At 46.7% G+C, this 23,297-nt stretch overlaps 2 protein-coding genes across 2 annotated transcripts; one reads left to right on the top strand and one right to left on the bottom strand.

Moving 5' to 3' along the window:
- Positions 1-7,252: 7,252 nt before the first annotated feature.
- On the top strand, positions 7,253-11,605 carry LOC140548202 (GTPase IMAP family member 4-like). Its single transcript, XM_072671653.1, has 3 exons — positions 7,253-7,280; positions 9,273-9,318; positions 10,120-11,605. Exons 2-3 carry the CDS (start codon positions 9,300-9,302, stop codon positions 11,283-11,285), a joined length of 1,185 nt encoding a protein of 394 aa, XP_072527754.1. The 5' UTR covers positions 7,253-7,280; positions 9,273-9,299; the 3' UTR covers positions 11,286-11,605.
- A 1,127-nt stretch (positions 11,606-12,732) lies between these two features.
- Positions 12,733-19,377, bottom strand: dnaja3b (DnaJ heat shock protein family (Hsp40) member A3b). Its single transcript, XM_072671249.1, has 12 exons — positions 19,162-19,377; positions 17,439-17,578; positions 16,289-16,372; positions 15,970-16,170; positions 15,288-15,440; positions 14,912-15,059; positions 14,400-14,464; positions 14,188-14,316; positions 13,952-14,067; positions 13,556-13,653; positions 13,299-13,423; positions 12,733-13,194 (listed from the first exon to the last, which is right to left on the bottom strand). The coding sequence occupies exons 1-11, from the start codon at positions 19,364-19,366 to the stop codon at positions 13,311-13,313; spliced, it is 1,452 nt and encodes a 483-aa protein (XP_072527350.1). The 5' UTR covers positions 19,367-19,377; the 3' UTR covers positions 12,733-13,194; positions 13,299-13,310.
- Positions 19,378-23,297: the final 3,920 nt, after the last annotated feature.

Genomic DNA, 23,297 nt, shown 5'->3' with positions numbered 1-23,297 from the left:
GAAAATCATTAAAGCCGTCTGCTGACGTCAGCCTGAACGTCCAGGTTATGACGCGGAGGACCTCCATAATACGGGTTCTGCTCTTACAGTGGCCCCGAAGATCAGTCTTAAAGGGCCCACGGGGTGGAGAACCAGGTTCTAGACACACCACTCCTGTCCACATATCTGCCCGGACCCTTCCACAGCAGCTTAGCCCTGGACTGATTCAGCCCGGATGGCTTGTAAAATGAGGCGCAGGTCAGCGCAGCCAATCAGCACGGAGCTTATTTGCATATATCAATATTAAAGGGCCCATATCCTGGACAATATCCAACATCCACAATATCTACACCCATCCACCTCCACCTACAAACACACTGAAAACACATCCATCTGCATCTACCACACACCAGTCCCCATCCACAACACCTCCACCTACAAACACATATATCTGCATCCATCACACACCAGTCCCCATTCACAACATCTACACCTCCACCTACAAACACATCCATTTGCATCCATCACACACCAGTCCCCACCCACAACACCTACACCTCCAACTACAAACACACCTACAACACATCCATCTGCATTCACCACACAACAGTGCCCACCCACAACACCTCCACCTCCACCAACAAACACACCTACAACACATCCATCTGCATCCACCACACACCAGTGCCCACCCACAACACATAGACCTCCACCAACAAACACACCTACAACACATCTATCTGCATCCATCACACACAAGTCTCTACCCACAACACCTACACCTCCACCTACAAACACACTCATAACACATCCATCTGCATCCACCACACACCAGTCCCCACCCACAACATCTACGCCTCCAACTACAAACACACCTACAACACATCCATCTGCATCCACCACACACCAGTGCCCACCCACAACACCTACACCTACACTTACAAACACACTCATAACACATCCATCTGCATCCACCACACACCAGTGCCCACTCACAAACACCTACACCTCCACCAACAAACACACCCACAACACGTCCATCTGCATCCATCACACACCAGTCCCTACCCACAACACCTACACCTTCACCAACAAACACACCTACAACACATCCATCTGCATCTACCACACACCAGTCCCCACCCACAACACCTACACCTCCACCTACAAACACACCCACACCACATCCATCTGCATCCACCACACACCAGTCACCACCCACAACACCTACACCTCCACCTACAAACACACCCACAATGCATCCATCTGCATCCATCACACACCAATCCCCACCCACAACACCTACACCTCCACCTACAAACACACCTACAACACATCCGTCTGCATCCATCACACACCAGTCCCCACCCACAACACCTCCACCTGCAAACACACCCACAACACATCCATCTGCATCCACTACACACCAGTGCCCACCCACAACACATCCACCTACAAACACACTCATAACACATCCATCTGCATCCACCACACACCAGTCCCCACCCACAACACCTACACCTCCACCTACAAACACACCCACAACGCATCCATCTGCATCCATCACACACCAATCCCCACCCACAACACCTCCACCTCCACCTACAAACACACCCACAACACATCCGTCTGCATCCACCACACACCAGTGCCCACCCACAACACCTCCACCAACAAACACACCGACAACAAAGCTGGTCAACCAGCTGGGAAAGCTAAGCTGGTCAACCAGCTGGGTCTTGCTAATCATTGCTGGTCAACCAGCTTTGTCATACTAGTTGCCAAGCTTGGTCAGGTTGGTCATGCTGGCAGAGCAGCCAAACCATCAAACTACATCACAAACATACCCTATACTGGTCAACCAGCTCCATCATGCTTATCACAGCTAGTTGACCAGCATTGTCAAGCTGGTCATTCTCATCAACCAGCTTGGTCAGCTTGCTAATCATTGCTGGCCAACCAGCTTGGTCATACTAGTTGCTAAGCTTGGTCAGGTTGGTCAGGCTGGTCATGCTGGTAGACCTGGGTAGTACCTGACAAGCTTAACACTGTGTGTAGTGTGTGTTTGTGTGTACTGCGCTAAGCTACTGCGCTAACGTGTGGGGGGTTTCCATGATGTAGCGCTAATGCTAAAAGTTCATTCACTGGAAAATAAAACCCTACTATTCATTCATACATTTACCCTCCCTTCCTCTCTCTATCTCTCTCTCTATCGCTCTCTCTCTCTCTCTCTTTGGTCTGGTCTGCCTCTTAGCTGAGCTGCTGAATGTCTGGACGTCAGCCCGATACATTTAGACAGCTTTAGATTGAAGGCAGACGCCTGCAGACCTGCCGCTCGGAGCTCCTGTTCGGAGTCTCGGCCTTACAGCTAAAGAGCAAAAACCTCCTGCCCGGACGTCCATACCTCAAACGCTAAGGTTTAGCAAGCTGGTGGTTAAGCAAGCTCTTGACAAAAGTATAGGGACACCTGCTCATTCATTCATTCGTTTCGTTCGAGGGGATTAAAAAAAGAGTTGACCCTGCTTTTGTTGGAGTAACTGATTTTAAAGGAGCACTGCCGATAGTATTTGATTGCATTCAGCAACAAGAGAGTTAGTGAGGTCAGGATGTTGGAGGGTCATCATCCCCAACTCCCCAGCTCATCCCAAAAGCACTGGATGCTTGATGATGAGGCCTTCAATAGGAGGTCTGGTGACAGGTCTGTAGTGCCGAAAGCTATGAGGTCTTCAGAAGGTTTGGTGATCAATGATATGTAGCATTAAAAGCTAGGTTCAGGTTCTCTATCTGAAGGCCATCATGCTAATCATTCTTAGAAGAGTATTAGCTCCACCTAGTGTAGAGGAGCCGCAACGTCAACATGACCTGTGAGACCATGGCTGCATCCAAAACCACAGGTTACCTCACTGAGCATATTCTAAACCATATATAATATATTCATGTAGCATTCTTACTGTTTAATAACATACAATATTATGTTATGATATTATGTTATATTTGCTATATAGCAAAACTCCAGCAACCACCAAACAAAACTTGAGCAATGACTATCACCACAAGGACCATATAGCTAAACCCTAGCAACCACCAGAGAGACCACAGCAACCGCCAAACAACACTTTAGCAATGATTATCACCACAAGGACCATAAAGCAAAGCCCTAGCAACCACCAGAGAAACCACAGCAACCACCAAACAACACCTTAGCAATGATTATCACCACAAGGACCATAAAGCAAAACCCTAGCAACCACCAGAGAGACCACAGCAACCACCAAACAACACTTTAGCAATGAATATCACTACAAGGACCATAAAGCAAAACCCTAGCAACCACCAGAGAGACCACAGCAACCACCAAACAACACTTTAGCAATGAATATCACTACAAGGACCATATAGCTAAACCCTAGCAACCACCAGAGTTACAATAAAAAAGTATGCTCCAGTAAACAGAAGACATCCACTACACACAGACTCTGACTCTGAATCTGGGGCAACTGGCTCCCATAACTTGGCTGAAACGGACACTTTATGGCTTCTGGGGTGATAAGGCTCAGGGCAAAGACCACCACTTCCGAGAACAGGAAGTAGCTCCTGTCTTGAAGTATTTGCAAGCGGCCCAACAAGTGAACACATCCCTCCAGCATGGGACAAGCAGAGGCGAAACCCGGACCCCGACAGGTAAAGACCTTTTTATTGTATATACAGTGTATCTGTTGTTATACAGACTGGTTATATACTGGCTATGATCAGCATAATACGTTAGCATGGACTGGTCTGAAGACTCATACTCAGTGTCATACTGTTTGACAAAAGTATTGGGACATCTGCTCATTTATTGTGTTTTTTTTTTTCCCAAAGTCAAAAGAAACAAAAGTTTCTCTTGCTTTTACTGGAGTAACGGTCTCTACTGTCCAGGAAAGAAGGCTTTCTAGTAGATTGCTGTGAGCACTGGACTGCATTCAGCAACAAAAATGGTTCTTTGTGGAGCCAGAATGGTTCTACTACGGCATGACTTTGTGTAACTCTGAAGCAACGATTTCATTTTTCAGGACAAGATATTAATTTCTTTATAAATACATAATCAACTATATACTATATATATAGTCCCAATATTTGTGGACACCCCTACTAATAAATGCAGTGGGCTGGTGATCATCATCCAACATCATGACCTCATTAGCGCTCTTGTTATTGAATGCAGTCAATCAAATCCTCACAGCAATGCTCCTACAAAATCTAGTAGAAAGTCTAAGAGACAGTTACTCTTTTTAATAACCTTGATTTAAGAAGAAACAATGAATGAGCAGGCGTCCCAATACTTTTGTCCATACAATGTATTTTTGGGACTTATTTTTATTTAAAAAATTGTAGCCTGACAAATTAAGTCCAACATTGTCCTCGATGGCTGGTGTTGTAAAATGATACATTGAAATATTTTTTTATATTTATAATTGATGTAGTGTAATTAAATAATTATCATTAATAATGATAATAATAATAATAATAATAATAATAACAATAATGTTTATATTTTAGAATGCTAATAATGATAATTTAATTAGAATTGAATTGATATATGTATTGATAAGAAGTAATTAACTAATAATTCAATTATAATATTTTCATGAAATTATAGCCACATAAATAATTAATAATGTAATGATTTATTATTTATGTGTAATGCCATCATTCAGTTTCAAATAAAACTTTATTTATTAATATTGTTGTCTAAGGAGTCTTCTGCCTGTCTGTAAATGTCATATTACCACAGTTACTATGGTAATTTCCATCATTTCCGGCTTTGATGTAGTTTGGATATTTTTTGAACATATTTTGAGAAATTTTGAAAACCACAGCCTGGTTTGTCTTACAGGGAGCAAAAGGCCGTCTACAGAAACAGATAAAAGAGCAAATTCAAGGTCTGTTTGTTTGTTTACTTCTTTGTTTGTTTGTTTTGTAAATAATATATATATATATATATATATATATATATATATATATATATATATATATATATATATATATATACATATATATATACATACATACACATGTTTGTGGATGCAGGTAAAGAAGTAATGGGTAAAGTGCTGCAGCTGGTCCTGGTCGGCCCGAGGGGTTCTGGGAAAAGCTCCGCAGGAAACAGCATCCTGGGCTGGGAGGCCTTTAAAACGGACACCGGCACTCTCACCTGCCAGACCGAGAACTGCGAGACAGGGGGCCGTGCTGTATCTGTGACGGACACGCCCGGCCTGACCGGCCATAAGGACTCCGACCAGGAGGTGATTGGGGCCATCTCGCAAGCCTGCCAAGACCTCCTTGAATTGCCCGTCGTATTCCTCTTGGTGGTGCCTCTAGGGTGGAATGCGGAGACGTCCCAGGACGGCCCCTGCGCGCTCCGACATGCTCTCGGGAAGGTTTCTCTGGACCACATGATGGTCCTCGTCACTCACGTGGACCAGTTCCAGCAGGACACGCCTGAGGACGAGAGCTTCCTGTGGAACCGAGGACTTCTGAAGCTGACCGTGGGTCAATGCGGCAGATGGTTCCATCTGTTTAACACCGCTCAGTCGGGTGGTTCCCAGGTCTCAGAGCTGCTAGACAAGCTGGACCAGATGATGCAGGAGGACAAAAAGACGCAAGAGCCTGAAGAACAGGTTGAAGCGCCCGCCAAAGCGGTCGATCAACCCAAGGTCCATCCAAACCACGAGGGTCCGATACAGAAGGAAGCAGCAGAACCTCGCACTCCTGAGGGGACAGGGCGAATCGAAGGGATGTGGTCAGTCAGGAAGGTCCTACAGAAGCTGCAAGACCAGATGAAGAGTAGGCAAGAGGAGGAAGAGGAGCTGGCGAGGGAAAGGAACTTAGAGTACGGAGCTCAGCTGCAGAAAATTAGAGAGAGAATGTTGACCTTAAAGGCGTAGTCAATGGGGTGGCATCACCTTGTCCACTGTTCCATGGTACACATCCAGAAGAAACCAAGGAATGGCCTCAGTGACCATTGTTCTGTATACCCAGTAACTGTCTCTACTGTTCAGGGAAGAAGAAGGCTTTGCATTGGTGTGAGGACAGGTGAGGTCAGGATGTTGGATGATGATCACCAGCCCACCTCATCGCCCCCAACTCTTTTAGCATCTCTTCAGAGAACTAGGCAGACTGCATGGCTAGGTGCTTGATTTTATATGGGACTGAATGAAACCTGGAGTCGATGACTGTCCCAATACTTTTGTCCACATACCGTGTGTCCATGGCAGATCATACAAAACTGTTGTACTTCTGTACGCTTCTAATAAAAGAATGTTTCACATTGTGTGTCGTTGGCCAAATCAAAAATCTGGTACATTCTTGAATAGGAAGCACTGGTAAGCTCCAAAAGCTACACCAAAAGGGCCCGGAGAACCATGGAGGGCAGCTAAAGTAGATGTTGCTTAGTTCTTCGGTAAAGACAAACCCCTTCACAACATGTAGTCAAGTCAGGAACGCTTTCGAGGAGATAGATATATCACTGTCAAAGCCTACAATCAAGGTAAATACAGAGGGTTTACTTCACAATGCAACCACTGGTAACTCTTAAAGCATACCACATCATCTGTCAAACATGGTGGAGGCACTGTTACTGGCTGCCAGTGGAGCTGGTTCCATAATAACCATAAATTCGAAGATACCTCTAATCTTAGACTCTACTAAACATAAGTCAATATGGAGACCATAATAGTCCACTCTACACCCAAGTCCTCTCAGAAGAGGAGGGTCTTCAGTCTGGGTTTGAAGATAGTGAGCCTTGGTCTCCCAGGAAAAGTTCGTTCCACCACTTCGGTGCAGGACAGAAAAAAGCCTGGACGCTCGTCTTCCGTGGATCTTAAGGGATGGCGGGTCGAGCCGAGCTGTACTCAAAGCTCAAAGGTCTCGTGGTATGGAGGGGCTGGCTGGTCCAGTCTTGGCTTTGTAGGCCAGCCTCAGGGGTTTGAATCTGATGTTGGCAGCAGCTACAGGAAGCCAGCGAAGAGAGAGGAAAAGTTGAAGCTAGGACACTCAACAGATTGCAGATTTGCAGATACTCATGGGTTCCAGACTTGCCTCATGGAGCAGTTGATATATCTCAAATGGTGGACCTATTTGCCCTGCTTGGAAAAGACAACATGGCAAGACTAGTTTGACCACCTAGGCTTATGGTTTATGGCTCTTATGTGAGATAAGGCCGAGATCAAAGGCCGTTATTTCTAACAAAAGGAAGTAGAGCAAGTAAACACCTTCATTCAAGCATGGGACAATCGGCGACCACATCCAAATCCTCCCTGGTAGGAGCACTTTCCATTATTATACATCTCAAATCTCATGTATAACATTTTCCTGAGAAGCAGGCTGAGCTAATTCGTTACATCCAATAGATGTAGGTCACAGCAACGTCTAGAACTGTGGCTTTTTTTAAGCAGTCTTTGCCTGTATCTACCAGAAGTAACTCCAGAAGTCTCTACTGTCCAGGGAAGATGGCTTTCTGCTAGGTTTTGGAGAATAACTGTGATCCCCAAATTGCCCAGAAGTATGTAGAATCAGGTTGGTTATGACTAGAGCTGCTATACTGAGCTAATTACCATCCAGTTTGACCCACATTGCCCACTCGTTGGTGAGGACTGACGAATGCGCAACCAGCCACCGCCTCTTCTTTTGGAACTGCTGCCGATGCAACGTCACCGGCTAGCAGCCAGGCCAGCATTACGCTAAAGTGATGTGAGGATAGACGGAAACAGCGCCATCCATCCACCCACCCAGACAGAGCATGGCTAGTTGTGCTCTCTCAGGCTCCGGCTACTGATGGCAAGCAGTTTCGAGTTACCCGGGATTTGAACCAGCGATCTTCGGTTATAGTAGCAGCGCCTTCGTCCGCTAACATAACTAAAATGATCTGGAAAGGGCAGTCTTAGAAAGCTGGACATGCACACTAATTTGCATCGGACTGTGGTGCAACAGCAGTCTTTAGAGTGGGCTTTTCTGCTTTGAAGATTAGGAGAACCCCCTTCTGGTGAAGTACAGCTCTCAGCTTAGTCAGGCTAGCCTTTCGACTATGCAGCTAACGTTCTGGAGGAAAGTGTTATGGTCAGATGAGGCAAAGACTGAGCTGTTTGGCCACAGTGACCAGAGTGAAGTTTGAAGGAGTAAAGCAGGTGTTCCAACCAGTTCCAACTAGTTCCAACTGTTAAGCATGGTGGTGGTAGTAGCATCATGTTCTGGGGCTCCTTTGCTGCCAGTGGAACTGGTACATTGCACACAATTGGATGGAGTAATAAGGACATACTAATGAAGGACTACCTCAGAATTCTTCTGCAGAACCTCATTACCATCAGCTAGACACAGCTGGGTATTCTGAATAGACAATGAAACCACTAACAGATCAACGGTGGTTGTGGAATGGATCAAGCAGGCCTTTATGAAGTGAAACTTTAGAAACTCTGCCATGACGAGTGGCCAAATATCCAACCAGAACTGTGCCAGAAGCTCCAGAAGCTGGTTAATGGCTAACAAAAGAGTCTGGTCTGGTCAGGTGCAACTTGCTATGAGACATTTATGCAAATGTTAGGTGGGATGATGTATGATGTAACTCAAGGAAGTCCATTAAAAGCCACAAACAAAGCTCCAACCACCGCTGTATCACGAGGAACCTTTAAAACCAACAACTGCTTATGGGGTGGATACTCGAGGGTAGGCTGGTTGTATTTAGCTGGCAATAAGCCTCTTCCTCAGTAGTAGGTGGGGTGTGTGTGTGTGTGTGTGTAGTGAGCCGTATCCTGATTTCACCGCTAGCTATTTAGCTGTGCTAGCTTATGCTGCATTCCATTCCATTCCTGGGATGTTGAATAGTAGGAAATTTCAACTGGAACGTTCCCACAAGTCGGATTTCCTACTCCGAATGTCGAAAGAGCCTCACCAACCTCAAGTTCAAAATCCAAGATGGCCGCACCGTACCTCAACAGTAGTATACACACAGTTCTGTCCAACTGCAATGCGTTTCCATGTTGAATTCCATGCTGAATCCATGTGTTTGGATGCACAAAATCAAGCGGTATCGCTAATAATGCTAAGGATGCTAACCTGGGACATAAAAGTGGGACATATTTTGGTTTGATTCACCATAAAACACCAGTAAAGGACTGTCAAGCCAGCTGTGGTGGTAAACTCCGAAGTCTTTAGCTTTAGCTTTCGGTAATGTTTTGGAATATTGAACAATTATCGTAATGTTGAACTGGACTCGGGTGTAGACTCAGCATTATCTGGTCCTTCATATTTCATTACAGGGCACAAGAGAACAGCTCCAGAAATGGATGGAAGACCATGCCCAAGGTTTGTGAGTATGGCTTCTTATTACATATATAAAGGCCCTGACCCTCACATAGACAAGAGCTCTGTAGTAGTCCATCAAGTTATTAAGATAAGTACCGGTTTCTGTGTTGGGTTTGGTACAGAACCCCGTTAGATCCATCTGTGGGACCAAGATGGAACCCATGGACAAACCTTCTGGTTCCTAGTTGGGCTAACCATAGAGGCCCCATATTGGCATGTTAGATATGGTAGCACACTGACCTGAAGAAATTCTTGTGATGGTGCCAATCTATTTCAATGGGGTTGTTTAGGTTCTGATGGAGTTCCTCTAGTTGTAGTGGGTACTTCCAAGTACTCAACAGCATAAGAACCAACCAACATGCTCGGTGGGGGGTCACATGGGTGGAACCTGGGCTAGGTGGGTCCCATTGCACTTTTACTGGGACCTAGTTGGACTTCCCAAATGGGCCCCATCACTACAGACCACCTTAATCTCACATGTGTCCCATCTAGGCACCCATATGCCAGTGTACAACCCAGATGGGGCCCAGATGTTTAACCCCTCCTGGTCCCATCACTGACCCTGGTGGGCATCCGTATGTGGGGCCTTATGTGGACTACCCTCTGGTTTTAGCTTTAGAAGAACTGAAGAACACTATAGGCCTGAGGGAACCTCGCTTGTACACCTATGACGACTTTCAGGCACTGTTTCTATAGTAACTAAATCAAAGCTTATATACGCAAAACAGGACGATTATGTCAGCATAAGCCATAAAATGATCAAAAGCATGTGTGTGTGTGTGTGTGTGGGTGTGGCTGCAGGTAGCAGTGCTGGCTCGACTGAAGTGCTGCAACTGGTTCTGGTCGGTCCCAATGGCTCTGGGAAGAGTTCGGCAGGAAACAGAATTCTGGACAAGGAGGCGTTCAGAACAGGAACTAGAACACGTATCTGCCAAATCGAGACCTGCAAGATACAGGACCATGCTGTGATTGTAGTGGACACACCAGGCCTGACCGAAGAAGAGAGCTCCAACCAGAAGGTGATAGAGGTCATCACGAAAGCGTGCCAAGATCTCCTTGAATTGCCCATCGTATTTCTCTTGGTGGTTCCGTCGGGATGGAACGTGAAAAAGACCCAGGACTGGCAGCAGGTGCTCAGACGTGCACTTGGTAACATGTCACCAGACCACGTGATGGTCCTCCTAACTCACGCAGACCACACCCAGCAGGAAGGCACCAAGGAGGAGAGCATCCTGCGGAAGACAGGACTTCTGCAGCTGACCACGGGTCGGGGTGGCGGGTGGTTCCACCAGTTGAACGTCGCAGAGAGTGACCGCGGGCAGATCTCGGAGCTGCTGGAGAAAGTGGAGAGGATGATGCTGGACGGAAGTCCCAGGGGAAGGCTGGAGACGACGGAAGAGTCGCTGGAGGACGGCGCCGACTGCAGAGCGGCCATCTCGCACCAGAAGAGGAGAGTGCAGAAGCGAATTGAGGTCATCAAAAGCAGCGAGAGAATCATAGCAGAGAACAAAGACCTGCTCAGGAAACTGAGGGAGGAGGTCGACGCCATGGAGGAGGAGCTGAAGGCTGCCGTCGCAGAGGACCGGAGGAAAGCCCTGGTGGAGAAAATCCGGGTAAAGGCAGCGGACATACAGGCCAAGGAGGAAAAAATTCAGCTCCACATCGGAGTACTGCAGACTCTGCAGCAGCAGGTGGAGGAGAAGCGAAAGCTCATCAGCCGAATGGAGAAAGAGGTGAGCGAGAAGGAGAAGGAGCATGCCAAGACGACGAGCCACCATCCAGGGAGCCAAAAGGGCGATCCTGAGGGTGCAGAGGGAGCAGGAGACATGCACTCCTTCCGAAAGAACCTTCAGAAACTGGAAGACCAAATGAGGAGCAGGAGACTGGAGGAGGAGGAGCTGGCTAGAGCCAGAAACGTCGAGTACAGAGCTCAGCTTCTCAAAATAAAAGAGAAAATGGCCAAATGATGACCAATGCCCTCATAGTCCACACCGTCCACACCATCCTCTACCTTCCTCAGTGGTTCTTGCGAACCAGGACCCTGGACTGCTACGAACTGGAATCCCAGCTCTGACCTCCGAGCATGGAAGCCTGGTGGTGAGCGCTATAGCCCTGCCCCAACTGCAGTCGGTCACCCCTAGAAGCGATACGAGGGACACTTCCAACTGGCATCGTGCTCGGCCCCACTCAGCGAGGGTTTCCCAGGAACGTCTCCGCCATCTTGGCCTGCCCTGTCACCAGACTTATCGCCAGTCGAGCATCTATGGTACCAGCTGGGACGCCAGCTTCGGCAACCGACGGGCGTGCAGTATCTACAGGCCCAGCTGCTGCATCTGCGGGCATACGGAATACGGTATACAGAAGCCGTGGGCCTGACCAGGGCAGTCACTAGACCCAACCTACATGACACCCCATGCACAGCAAATTCACTACATGCACTACATTTCCCATAATGCCCCAGAGTCTTTCCTAAAGCTAAAGCACGTAACCCAGCTGACACTTTGAGACAGGGTTTACTTTGTTGTTTTGAGCACCCCAGACTACGGCCAGCTGCTGCATCTGAGGGCATACGGAAAACGGTACACGGCCCAACTGTGTCTCATCCCGTATCCAGACTAGAGGCGACCCAACAGGGTACTAGAGCCTCAGTGTTCCCCCATAAACTTCTCCTTTGGCTCTAATATTGTAATCACGTCCCTACATCATTACATTCATTTAATTTTTAAAAATTCTTAATTTTTTTTTTAATTAGCGATCTTTAATTTTTTTTTATGATGATTTTTATTGGATTGTAATAAACTAAAAACTAATAAATAAAAAATGAAATGGATGATGTGAAAGATTTCAAAGAAATACTGGCAAACTGGCACATTCACACTGACCAGGGCCGTCATGAGACCCCACGCACAGCAAATTCACTACTTGCACTACATTTCCCATGATGCCCCAGAGTCTTTCCCAAAGCTAAAGCACATAACCCAGCTGACGCTTTGAGTCAGGGTTTACTTTGTTGTTTTGAGCTGAATTATGGACACTTAGCCTAGCAACAGACATGCTAATGAGAGCTCTTGCCCACGGCCACGCCCCTCTAAAGTCAACCTGTGCCCAAGTAGGACAAGTAGGGTGGGTAGATGGTGCTTTCGCCCCACATCACTCCAGAGCAATGCTGGCCAGCACTGGCCCGGTGCGCCCGAGCCAGGTGCGCCCGAGCCAGGTGCGCCCGAGCCAGGTGCGCCCGAGCCAGGTGCGCCCGAGCCAGCGTCAAGAGCATTGCATTTAATATGGAAAAATATGTACGGGCTCATAAATTAGCGACCCAAAAAAGGATAAAAAAAAAAAATACTAATAATGGAAATAAATTAATAAAAATAATCAAAATAAATAATAATTAAAAAATAAAACAAAATAAATGTATTATTTAGTACAATTATTTAATGCATTCACTATGCAATAATTAATATTACAGACAACAATATATCTTTTTTTCCTCAAATAAAAAATATCACACAACATTCAGAGAAAAGTGAATTTATATTCAATTAAATCACTTTTTTACTGAAGAAATAAATTAAGCGAACATTACAACGCCGTCTGATCTATCTATAGGTGACTCCAGGGATCAGACCGCGTCAGGCTAACTAACCAGACAGGCTCGGCCCATTACGTAACGGCCGTCACTGACATTCCTCCGGTCCTTCACTCCAGAGAATTCATCCGAAGAAGCTTCCTTAGCGTCCGTCTGTCCGCTCGTGACGCCGCCCCCTGCCTGCTGTTCCCGTTGAGTTGTCGGACGGGCAGATAGGGGTCTCTCCGGCCTGATAATAACATCGTGGTCCTCCTCCAAATGCTGCTCTTCTGCGGCTCCGGTTTCCTTTCCTGCAGCCGATGCGGGAGACATTTATAAAGATATGCACTGTGTGGACAAAAGTATTGGGACACCCGCTCATTCGTAGAGAGGGTTGACAGATGGAGGCTCCTACCTTCTGAGCTCTTTAGGAGAACATCTTTTTCAGTCTGGAGAAGAATCCTCCTTCCTCCTTCTCAGGCTGCTCTTCTCCACTCTTCTGCTCGTCCTCAGGAGCATTTTTGGCTTGCTGAGAACGTCCTACACACCCCAGCAAAAAAAAAAAACACACACACACACAATGTAGTTATTCACTGCTTGTCTGGAGCTTCTGCTGCATCTCTTCCACATACCCTAGTTCTCGCATAGTGTGGGTGCGGGCTGTTGGAGTACCTTCTGCTGATCTGGTGACTCCGGCGACGGAGCCCTCCACATCCGTCTCATCCTCGGCGTAGCTCAGAATCAGCTCTCGCTGCCTCCTCGTCAGCTTCCTTTGAGACACAAGGACGTATTTAAATGACTGGTTAGTGCAGCTGCCGGAGACCCTGCTGCGTCCTCCCCTGACCGCTGGCTGGTGGTCCAGGCCTTCACCCTCCCAGATCCAAATTGGGGTGTTAAGAGGCAAAGCAGTCCCCTCATGAACCATACCTTTCCTTCACCTCCACCATTAAACCAGACTGGAGAGCACAGTGGGGTCCCTGGTGGACTGTAGGTGAAATGGCTCTATTCGTGTCCACCCTCCCCCCCTAAACTCCATAATAATAATAATAATAAAAAAGGGGGTCTTACTTGGGCACTCTGATTTTGATGTAAATGTAGTGGTCTCCATAGCCGTAGCGGTTCATGCGGGCGATGCCTTTACCACCCAGCCGGACCTTCTGGTCTGTCTGAATTCCAGGAGGGATCTGAAGGAAGCAGCGGGGACATGCAGACCTGCTCGTTAAACCATTAGAAGAACAAGAAGAACCTGTGGATCAGTGGATCCAGCTTCTCCTCATAGCCTCAGCTCTCGCTCTCTCTCTCACCGGTATGTCGATACTTCCGTAGAGACCCTGTGCTCGAGCGGTTCCTCCTAGAATGGCCTGAGCCACTGAGATCATCACATCAGAGTGAATGTCGGCTCCATCGCGCCGGAACACCGGACTCCTCTGGACCTGGAGTGACCAAGAACATGGAGCGTTTAGGTATTTAGGCCGGTTCCCTTAGCTCCCTTAATGACCATCTCTTAGATACTCACTCGGAACGTGATGAACATCTCCTTCTTTCCCACCGGCATCCGCACAGTCTGACCGTTCTCCACCCCTGCAACATGCCAACACAGTCAGGACACCTACGCAAACAACTGCACAAACTCTAAAAGGACAAAAGTATTGGGACACCTGCTCTTTCTTAATTTTTCTTTTTTTTTTTTTTTTTACGCCCACTTTTGTTGGAGTATCCGTCTCTACTGGTTAGGGAAGAAGGTGGCTTTCTACTAGATTTGGGAGGAGCATTGCTGTGAGGATTTGATTGACCGCATTAGTGAGGTCAGGATGTTGCATAATGATCACCACCCCTCATTCATCAACTCATGCCAAAGCACCCATCGTTCCGGGGAACACAGTTCTACCACTGCTCCATAGCTCAATGCTGTTTTTTTTTTTTTTTTTTGGGGTGGGGGGGCTTGATACCCCTCTAGCCCATGCCTGGCCCCTCAAATCTGCTGCGGAGGGTCCTGTGTGTAATACTTCTCAGCAGGGACTGACTTACCAGCAGGCACAGGTACAGTGACCGTGTGTTTCTGTTTGGTCTGGCCTGTTGCTCTGCACATCACGCAGGGTGTGATGATGATGTGGCCCCGCCCACCGCAGCGTCGACACATGGAGCCCATCATGAACGGGCCTCTGCTCATCGACTCCTACCAAACACATAGAGAGAGAGATCAGAGGGGTGCAGAACCTCAGCAGAACCTCAGCAGAACCCAAAGATGACCCTGAGGAGAGCATGCGTACTGGCTGCCTGGCTTTGGGTCTTACTCAAGGAGCTGAAACCCTCCCTGTAACTTTGCACAGTGTGAGTGGGCGGGGCTAAACTGCTGTAGGCAGGTGGGTGTACTGTGTTGGTGTTGGCTGTTGTGAGGTCTCACCATGCCGGTGCCGTTGCAGTAGTGGCACTGTGCGACCTTGGATCCTGGCTCGTGACCTTTGCCATCGCAGCGTGGACAGGTGTCATCTATGTTCACGGTGATCTCCTTGTTCACTCCTTTAGCTGCCTGAGTGAACGTCAACTCCATCACAAACTGCGGGCGTGCACACACACACACACACACACACACACACACACACACACACACACACAGGGTAAGAACGCAAGTACATAATACATGTTGCCTACTCTACCTGTCAGCAGGACGTCAACTCGTGTGGCCGACATCGGCTGGACGTCAACTATTGTAGTCGGCGTCAGCTGGACATCTACAGCTGGACATCATCTACTCTAGCCAGTGTCGGTTGGACGTCAACTACTGTAGCCGCTGTCGGCTGGACGTCAACTACTCTGGCCGCCGTCGGCTGGATGTCATCTACTCTGGATGACATCGGCTGGACGTCAACTACTCTAGCCAGCGTCCAGCTGGCTATACCGCTCTATGTGACGTCTGCTGGACGTTTACTGCTCTACCTGACGCCTGCTGGACGTTAACTAACTCAAACTGACGTTAGCTCAACTGCCGTAACCAATGACGGCTAGGTAACCAATCCAGAAGGACTTTAGCGAGACGTCGGCGACTCAAACTGACGTTAGCTCGTCATCGACAGCTAGCAACTGACCTCTGGTGGTTGGTCAAAACCGGAGGTGAAGTCTCCAAAGCCCCGCCCTGCGGCAAACTCTCCAAATATCTTCCGGAAGAGCTCCTCCGGGTCCACGGCGGTTCCGCCCCTCCAGTATTGCTGCTGCTCGGCCCCACTAGCCCTTGGCCCCGCCATCCCATATATATCGTACTGCTTCCTCTGCACCTCATCGCTGAGGACCTACACAGACACACACACACACACACACACACACACACACACACACACACACGACAGAGTATTCATTAGATGTTGCGATGACTTTAAAATCGGTAACCAAGACCAACGTTAGACAAACCTCATACGCTTTGGCCAGTCTGGCAAACTTCTCTTTGGCCTGAGGATCGTTGGGGTTGGTGTCAGGATGGTACTTCTTGGCCAGCTGAGGAAACAGACCTTCAGGTTTTACTGGTGCATCTCTGCTAGTAGCTCACCTCACAGCAACAGTTGTACAGTTATGATGCTAACGTGAAAGCATTGCAGACATTTCCATAAGCCCCGCCCACTAGAGGAAGCCTTCCAAGGCTAAACGTAATGTTACTGGTGGAAGCCAGGTGCTAGACTAAAAGCTAACCCTGCTAGACACGATTACAACCTTCCACAGCTGTCTAACTAACCGAACGCTGTTCCGACTAAACGCTAATGGGAACATCAACACTATCCGGCTTGGGTCCGACCTCGTTATGGTGTTAAAAGCTATGCTACGCTAGGCTAGGCTTTGTGCACCTGTGTTTTCCGTTCGCAAGACAGCAATACGCCAGAAATTTACATCAGAAATGTACACCCATCGGCGTAGATACACTCGCGAACACCGTTGCTATTTAAACGGAGCGGAAGGTGGAAGGCACTAACTCAGCAATTGGGAATCTCTAGCCTTCGGACAACCTTGCTAACACGCTAACAGAAAAACGACGGAAGGGAGAACCTCGGCATAGACGGGCCAATGCTGTGTTCTGAACGATCGTCGGATGGTCGACCATCAGCAGATCAGACAAGGCCCGTCAAAATGATCAAAGGCTCCATTAAAGCCCATTGATTTTGGACTGGTGTAAGAGCGCCCTCTAGTGTCTGACTGCAGTAAGGTCAACTATAATTAAAACAAGGACAATAATAATGTTATTTCAGTGCTTATTTATTTGTTTTGGCGTACTGCATTAGTTTGGTTTTTTTTGTAATTATTGTACAAAAATATTGTAATTATTTGACTTATTTAATATTTTAGAAAGTTTTGCTTTCCTGTTTATTTGTTTTTATTTCTTTTATTTGAATTTGTTTTCTTTCATGTTTTATTAATTAGCTAATTTGTTCATGGTTTTATTTATATAATCAAATTCATGTAAGAATTTTTATTAGATATTAGAACTTTTCAGAGGCCCCTGAGTGAGAGTAGTGAATTAGAGGTCATCTAGAGGCCTTAAGGTCTGGGTGAAGGGGACGGTGAAGCTAACCTGGTAGTAGACTTTCTTAATCTCTTTCTGCGTAGCGGAGCGCGAGACCCCCAGCACACTGTAGTAATCCTCCTCCTCATCATAGCACACTGCACTGCTGTGGAAGGAGCGGGAGCCAAAACCATGAAGACCTTTAAACCCTGGAAACACACACACACACACACACACACACACACACACACACACACACACACATAGTAAGTAGGATTACGGTTACTGTAATTTAGCGATGAATATTTAAATGAATATGTAAATGAAATCCGATGATCATGATTGATCACTGACCCCAGATTCAGTCGATCAGCAGAGACACGTTCGATATCCGACGTGTGCTTCTTTAGCTCAGAACAGGAGATGCTAGGCTAATGTTGCTAACAAACACTGGATTTGGACTGTCACCAATCTCACCTCTGCAAATACACGCCCACAATCCTAATTTATTTGCTGAAAGATTGATCAAAGTGGTAGATAAATAAATCAAAAACTAAATTAAACTCAATTTAGTTTCATTTTTGTGTTTATAAGTTTATGAATTGATCCATCTGTCCTGCACCAAACAAAAGAAGGTCTGGAAGCGTTCTGAGAGGTGGGCTGAGGTGGGCTGAGGCGGGCCGAGGCACTGGAGATGTTTTGGGACGTGTATTTTCTGAAAAATGATTGTTGACCTAGTTAGCAGCATTAGCCTAGCATCTACCATTTGAAATTAAAGAAGCACACATCAGATATCGAATGCATTTCAACTGATCGAGAGCATCTGTGGTCAGTGACGTTCAATCACAGTCATCCGATTTTTGGCTAAGCGCTCAGAATTGTGTTTAATAAACATGCTAAATTAAAACATTTACATATTTGTATTGAGGGCTAAATACTAAAACTGTCATAAAAATAAGAACAAATATTAATAAATTAATTTAAAAAGGGTTACATATTTATATTTAAATTGGTGGGCAATTTTTTTTAAATAAATAAAAACAAGCATCTAAAAAAAACACAAATTATACATTTTAATATACACAAATTAATAGAAAAATAAATAAATAAAAACAAATACATCCATTAAAAATAATAAATAAATGTAGGAACACTTTAATAATCAAGCGATAAATAAATAAACAAATAAATGTTTCCACACAAATTAAAATACACACATTTTCCATTTGTTACTTAATTATTATTTTCACCTCAAAAAGACCAGCAGTTGTAATTATTTATTAATTAAAGCAAAAACTATTTTACAATTTTATGATTAAAAAAAAATGATCGGATGGTCCCACTCAACGTACTGAACTCGTCCTGAGGGCTGGATTGTAGTTTTTCAGGGGACACATTCCTATGCAATTACATACAAGTAGGCGTGGCACAGAACTACAATCCCCGTGATGCTTTGCGTACGCGACTCACGTGAAGTGCAATTTTTATTCGTTTTTGTTTTTTTATTTTTCTATTATGGTCATTTCTGAGTGGTGTGTGTTTTAAGTACGACAATAACTCAAATTATAAAAATGTAAAATAAATAAATAATAATGAATCAGTGTCGGCTCGCAGTGAGAGTTACATCATCCCCGCTTTTCAGACCGAGTGACCGCCTGAGGTAACCTCAGCTTCCGACCACGAGCCGAACTCTGTCCGGACGGACAGACAGACTGGACCCGCGACTCGAACTCCTGCAGGTCTGTGACGCTCTAACGGTCCTGAAATCCCAGAACCCCCCGGCTGAACTCACCTGAGAAGCCCCCCAATGTCACGCCGTTTTCGCCTCGGGAACACCTCGCAGAGAGTCCCACAGAATAACACCGACCCCCGGTTACAGGGCTCTGACCGGAGGCGCGTCCGGGTTTAAGGGAGCTACACGGCGCGCAGGTCGAGCCGCGTCGGGGCAAAGTCTTTAACATCCATCGTGTGGAGCAGCGGACTGTGGGGGCAGCCATGTCTGCACGGACGCGCACAGACCGGCCCGGCTTCGCGCATGCGCAGGAAGGGTTTCAGGGCAGCTGAACTGCCTCAGGCCGCCACCAGATGGCGGTGTACACTACCTGTGGCCAGAGGCTCCCTTAAAGAGAAGGGAGTCGATTCCAAGAGTCGATTCCGGAGAGTCCTCTTCTCGGTTCTAAAATCAAAACACAGGGAAATCATGAAATCATTCAAAAGTTAAAGAAGTCTTTAAATAATAATTTAATAATTGTATAAATTACATAATTTAAGTTTATAATATCTCGCAATATATTTTAAAATCACAAACGATAAAGCATCCAAACATATTACATAAATGTGAGATAATTTACATAAACCCCGCCCATTAATGAACGTCTTGGAGAATAAGGAAGTGAGGCTAAAAAGGCTAAAAGCTAACGCTAACCAACCAACCAAGTGAAAAAAAGGCCATGTGACGCCCAGAAGGGTGCAGTGAGGGTGCCGTACAGGACGTCCAGACAAGTGAAGGGTTGCTAGCAAGGTGCTAAGCTAGCAGCCAACCTTACCAAACCGTACTGCTAGCTATCTCTTCTGCTAGCTAGCCATACACTGCCACAAGAGAACCCTGTCCACAGAGGACAGCAACACTAGCTGGTAAGACTTGGACATAATTACCAAAAATAATTCTTCTTGATACAGGGCTATGCTAAGCTAGCACTTAGCAGCACTATAGCAACCACCTAGGATACCATAGTAACCACTTATGAACAACTTGGTATAGCATCCACCTAGGAACACCATTGCAGCCACCTAGATAGGATGGCGTGGCGTAACAGATAACACCACTGAAATTCCATAGCAGCCACCTAGCAACACCATAGCAACTACCTGGAATACCATAACAACCACCTAGCAACATAATAGCCACCTAGCAACACCACAGCAGCCACCTGAAATACCATAGCAACCACCTGGCAAATATAATAGCCACCATATAGCAACCACCTATCAACACCATAAAAACACGTTGCAACACCATATCAACCACCTGGAATACCATATCAACAACCTATCAACATATTAGCCACCAAACAGAAACCACCTAGCAACACCATAAAACACTTAGCAACACCAAAGCAACCACCTGGAATACCATAACAACCACCTAGCAACATAATAGCCACCTATCAACACCATAAAAACATGTTGCAACACCATATCAACCACCTGGAATACCATAGCAACCACCTATCAACATATTAGCCACCATACAGCAACCACCAAGCAACACCATAAAAACACGTTGCAACACCATATCAACCACCTGGAATACCATATCAACAACCTATCAACATATTAGCCACCAAACAGAAACCACCTAGCAACACCATAAAACACTTAGCAACACCAAAGCAACCACCTGGAATACCATAACAACCACCTAGCAACATAATAGCCACCTATCAACACCATAAAAACATGTTGCAACACCATATCAACCACCTGGAATACCATAGCAACCACCTATCAACATATTAGCCACCATACAGCAACCACCAAGCAACACCATAAAAACACTTTGCAAAACCATAGCAACCACCTGGAATACCATAACAACCACCTAGCAACATAATAGCCACCTAGCAACACCATAGCAGCCACCTGGAATACCATAGCAACCACCTGGCAAATATAATAGCCACCATATAACAACCACCTAGCAACACCATAAAACACTTAGCAACACCAAAGCAACCACCTGGAATACCATAACAACCATCTAGCAACATAATAGCCACCTAGCAACACCATAGCAGCCACCTGAAATACCATAGCAACCACCTGGCAAATATAATAGCAACCACCTAGCAACACCATAAAACACTTAGCAACACCAAAGCAACCACCTGGACTACCATAACAACCACCTAGCAACATAATAGCCACCTATCAACACCATAAAACACGTTGCAACACCATATCAACCACCTGGAATACCATAGCAACCACCTATCAACATATTAGCCACCATACAGCAACCACCAAGCAACACTATAAAAACACTTTGCGAAACCATAGCAACCACCTAGCAACACCATCAAAAAACACTTAGCAACACCATAGCAACAATGTAGCAACAGCTTGGCCACTCCCCGGAAGTGGAATCCACTTTAACCGCCCTGCAGCTCCATCAACCTCTCCATCTGTACCGAGTCCGTTTTCCCAACAGGAGGCTCCCTACCATCCAGCTCTCCATCGGCCTGCAGCCCGCGGCGCCTGGGGGTCCGCTCCAGTGGCCGGTGGAGACGGCCGGGGCGCTCACTTGGACTTTCCAGTCTCTGAAATCTGAGGACGCCAAGACCCGACCGTTCCTTCCGCACTGAGCCGCTCTGTGTTTCCCCTGCGGCGCACGGTGAGCGCTGGCCTGCTGTCAGGCTATTTCTGTGAGTGTCTATTAGTGGTGCAGCGGCGCCTCCCTGTGGCCACTGGGGTTTGGGCAGCACTGCGGCCGCGTACATGATATCATTACGAGCGCGGCTGATGTCATGATGAGTCTGGTTTCGGGCTGGACTCAGAGCCGGCGCGCCTGGCGGGTTTCACAGAAGGCCCGATGCTTGGGTTGGGCTGCTAATGATTTAGCCATAACATTACAACCACCTTATACTCAACTGAAAGGCCTTAGAGGGGAAGACCACTCCGCCGTTGGCGCTGACGGACGGTGCACTCCACAGTGGAGTCCTTTTTACACCCTGCACTGCAAGCCCTCACTCTCTCTCCCAGCCACACACACATAATCATCACTCCATGGAAACATGAGAGAATCCATCAGCTCAACAAACACACACACACACACACACACACACACACACACACACACACACACACACGGCCCAGACAACAGTCCTAAATCAACAGAAAAGCAGACTAGGCCTGCAATATTGCAGTCAGCAAACACTCAGCTACTCTCTCAGCACACACACACACACACACACACACACACTCACCGGCTAGTTCTTTCTCTCACACACTCCACACACACACACACACACTTCCATATGATCATAAATGACCGTGTGATTCACTATAACAGGGCATTCGACACCCAGTGCCTGGTAACAGTTAGCCCAGCAGGCAGACTGGTGGTAATGCTAGGCTAAAAGCTAACCCCAAGATCTTGTCCGTATTTGACATATTTCTCAGCTTCTTCAACCAAAACTTCGGCAGGACGTCTGCTTTTCCTCCTTTTCCTCTTTCCTCTTTACGGAAACATGGCTGAAATAGAAATGCTAAATGCTAAGCTACATATGCTAAGATATCTGCCCCTATTTGTAGCCTACAGATATGCTCAAAGGCTACCGAGAGCATCAAGCAGCTCAAAGATATCAGCGCTCTGAGATACACGGACAACAGCTAGCATGGTGGTCGCTAAAGCTAACACTAGAGAAGGTCTATATCCCGAGGAGAACTCACAATCTCCAGTTCCTCCCTAATTTGGGCCGCAAATTAATGAGCAAGGCGCTACTGCGCCCTCCCTGGGCCTCGGCTGCCGATGGCTAGCAGCATGACCGGGATTCGAACCAGCGATCCTCTGATCGTAGTGACCGCAACTATCAGCAGCTCAGTTCGGAAAAGCTAGCTTAGTTAGGCTGCTAACTGATCTTAGCGTTATTTAGCCCTGGTCATAGTAAACTGAGCTTGCCTTAAAGAGGTTAGCATCGTAAACGGCGTTGGCCGACATTGAGCTGTCAGTGTGGGCTTCCGCTAACAAATGCTAACGCCAACCTTAGCATAGTAGAGTACACCAACCTATTCCACTCCAACTGTGGAGCAAAGGCCTCATCATGAGCACACACGGATACACAAAATTGACAAAAGTATTGGGACGCCTGCTTAGTCACGGTTTCTTATAAAGTCAAGGGTATAAAAAAAGAGTTGATCCTGCTTCTG

This window comes from Salminus brasiliensis, chromosome 25 (genome assembly GCF_030463535.1).
Source record: "Salminus brasiliensis chromosome 25, fSalBra1.hap2, whole genome shotgun sequence".
Classification (NCBI taxonomy): domain Eukaryota; kingdom Metazoa; phylum Chordata; class Actinopteri; order Characiformes; family Bryconidae; genus Salminus; species Salminus brasiliensis.
The sequence above is the reverse complement of the archived record's forward strand: the minus strand, read 5'-3'. Positions and strand labels throughout refer to the sequence as shown.

Coding starts and splice junctions, on each gene's coding strand:
- dnaja3b (XM_072671249.1), bottom strand. CDS start 19,366: ATGGCTGCCCCCACAGTCCGCTGCTCCACACGATGGATGTTAAAGACT. Junction 14,465..14,911: donor CACTGTACCTGTGCCTGCTG/GTAAGTCAGTCC, acceptor GGCATGTTGCAG/GGGTGGAGAACGGTCAGACT. Junction 13,424..13,555: donor AGTCACCAGATCAGCAGAAG/GTACTCCAACAG, acceptor TGGGGTGTGTAG/GACGTTCTCAGCAAGCCAAA.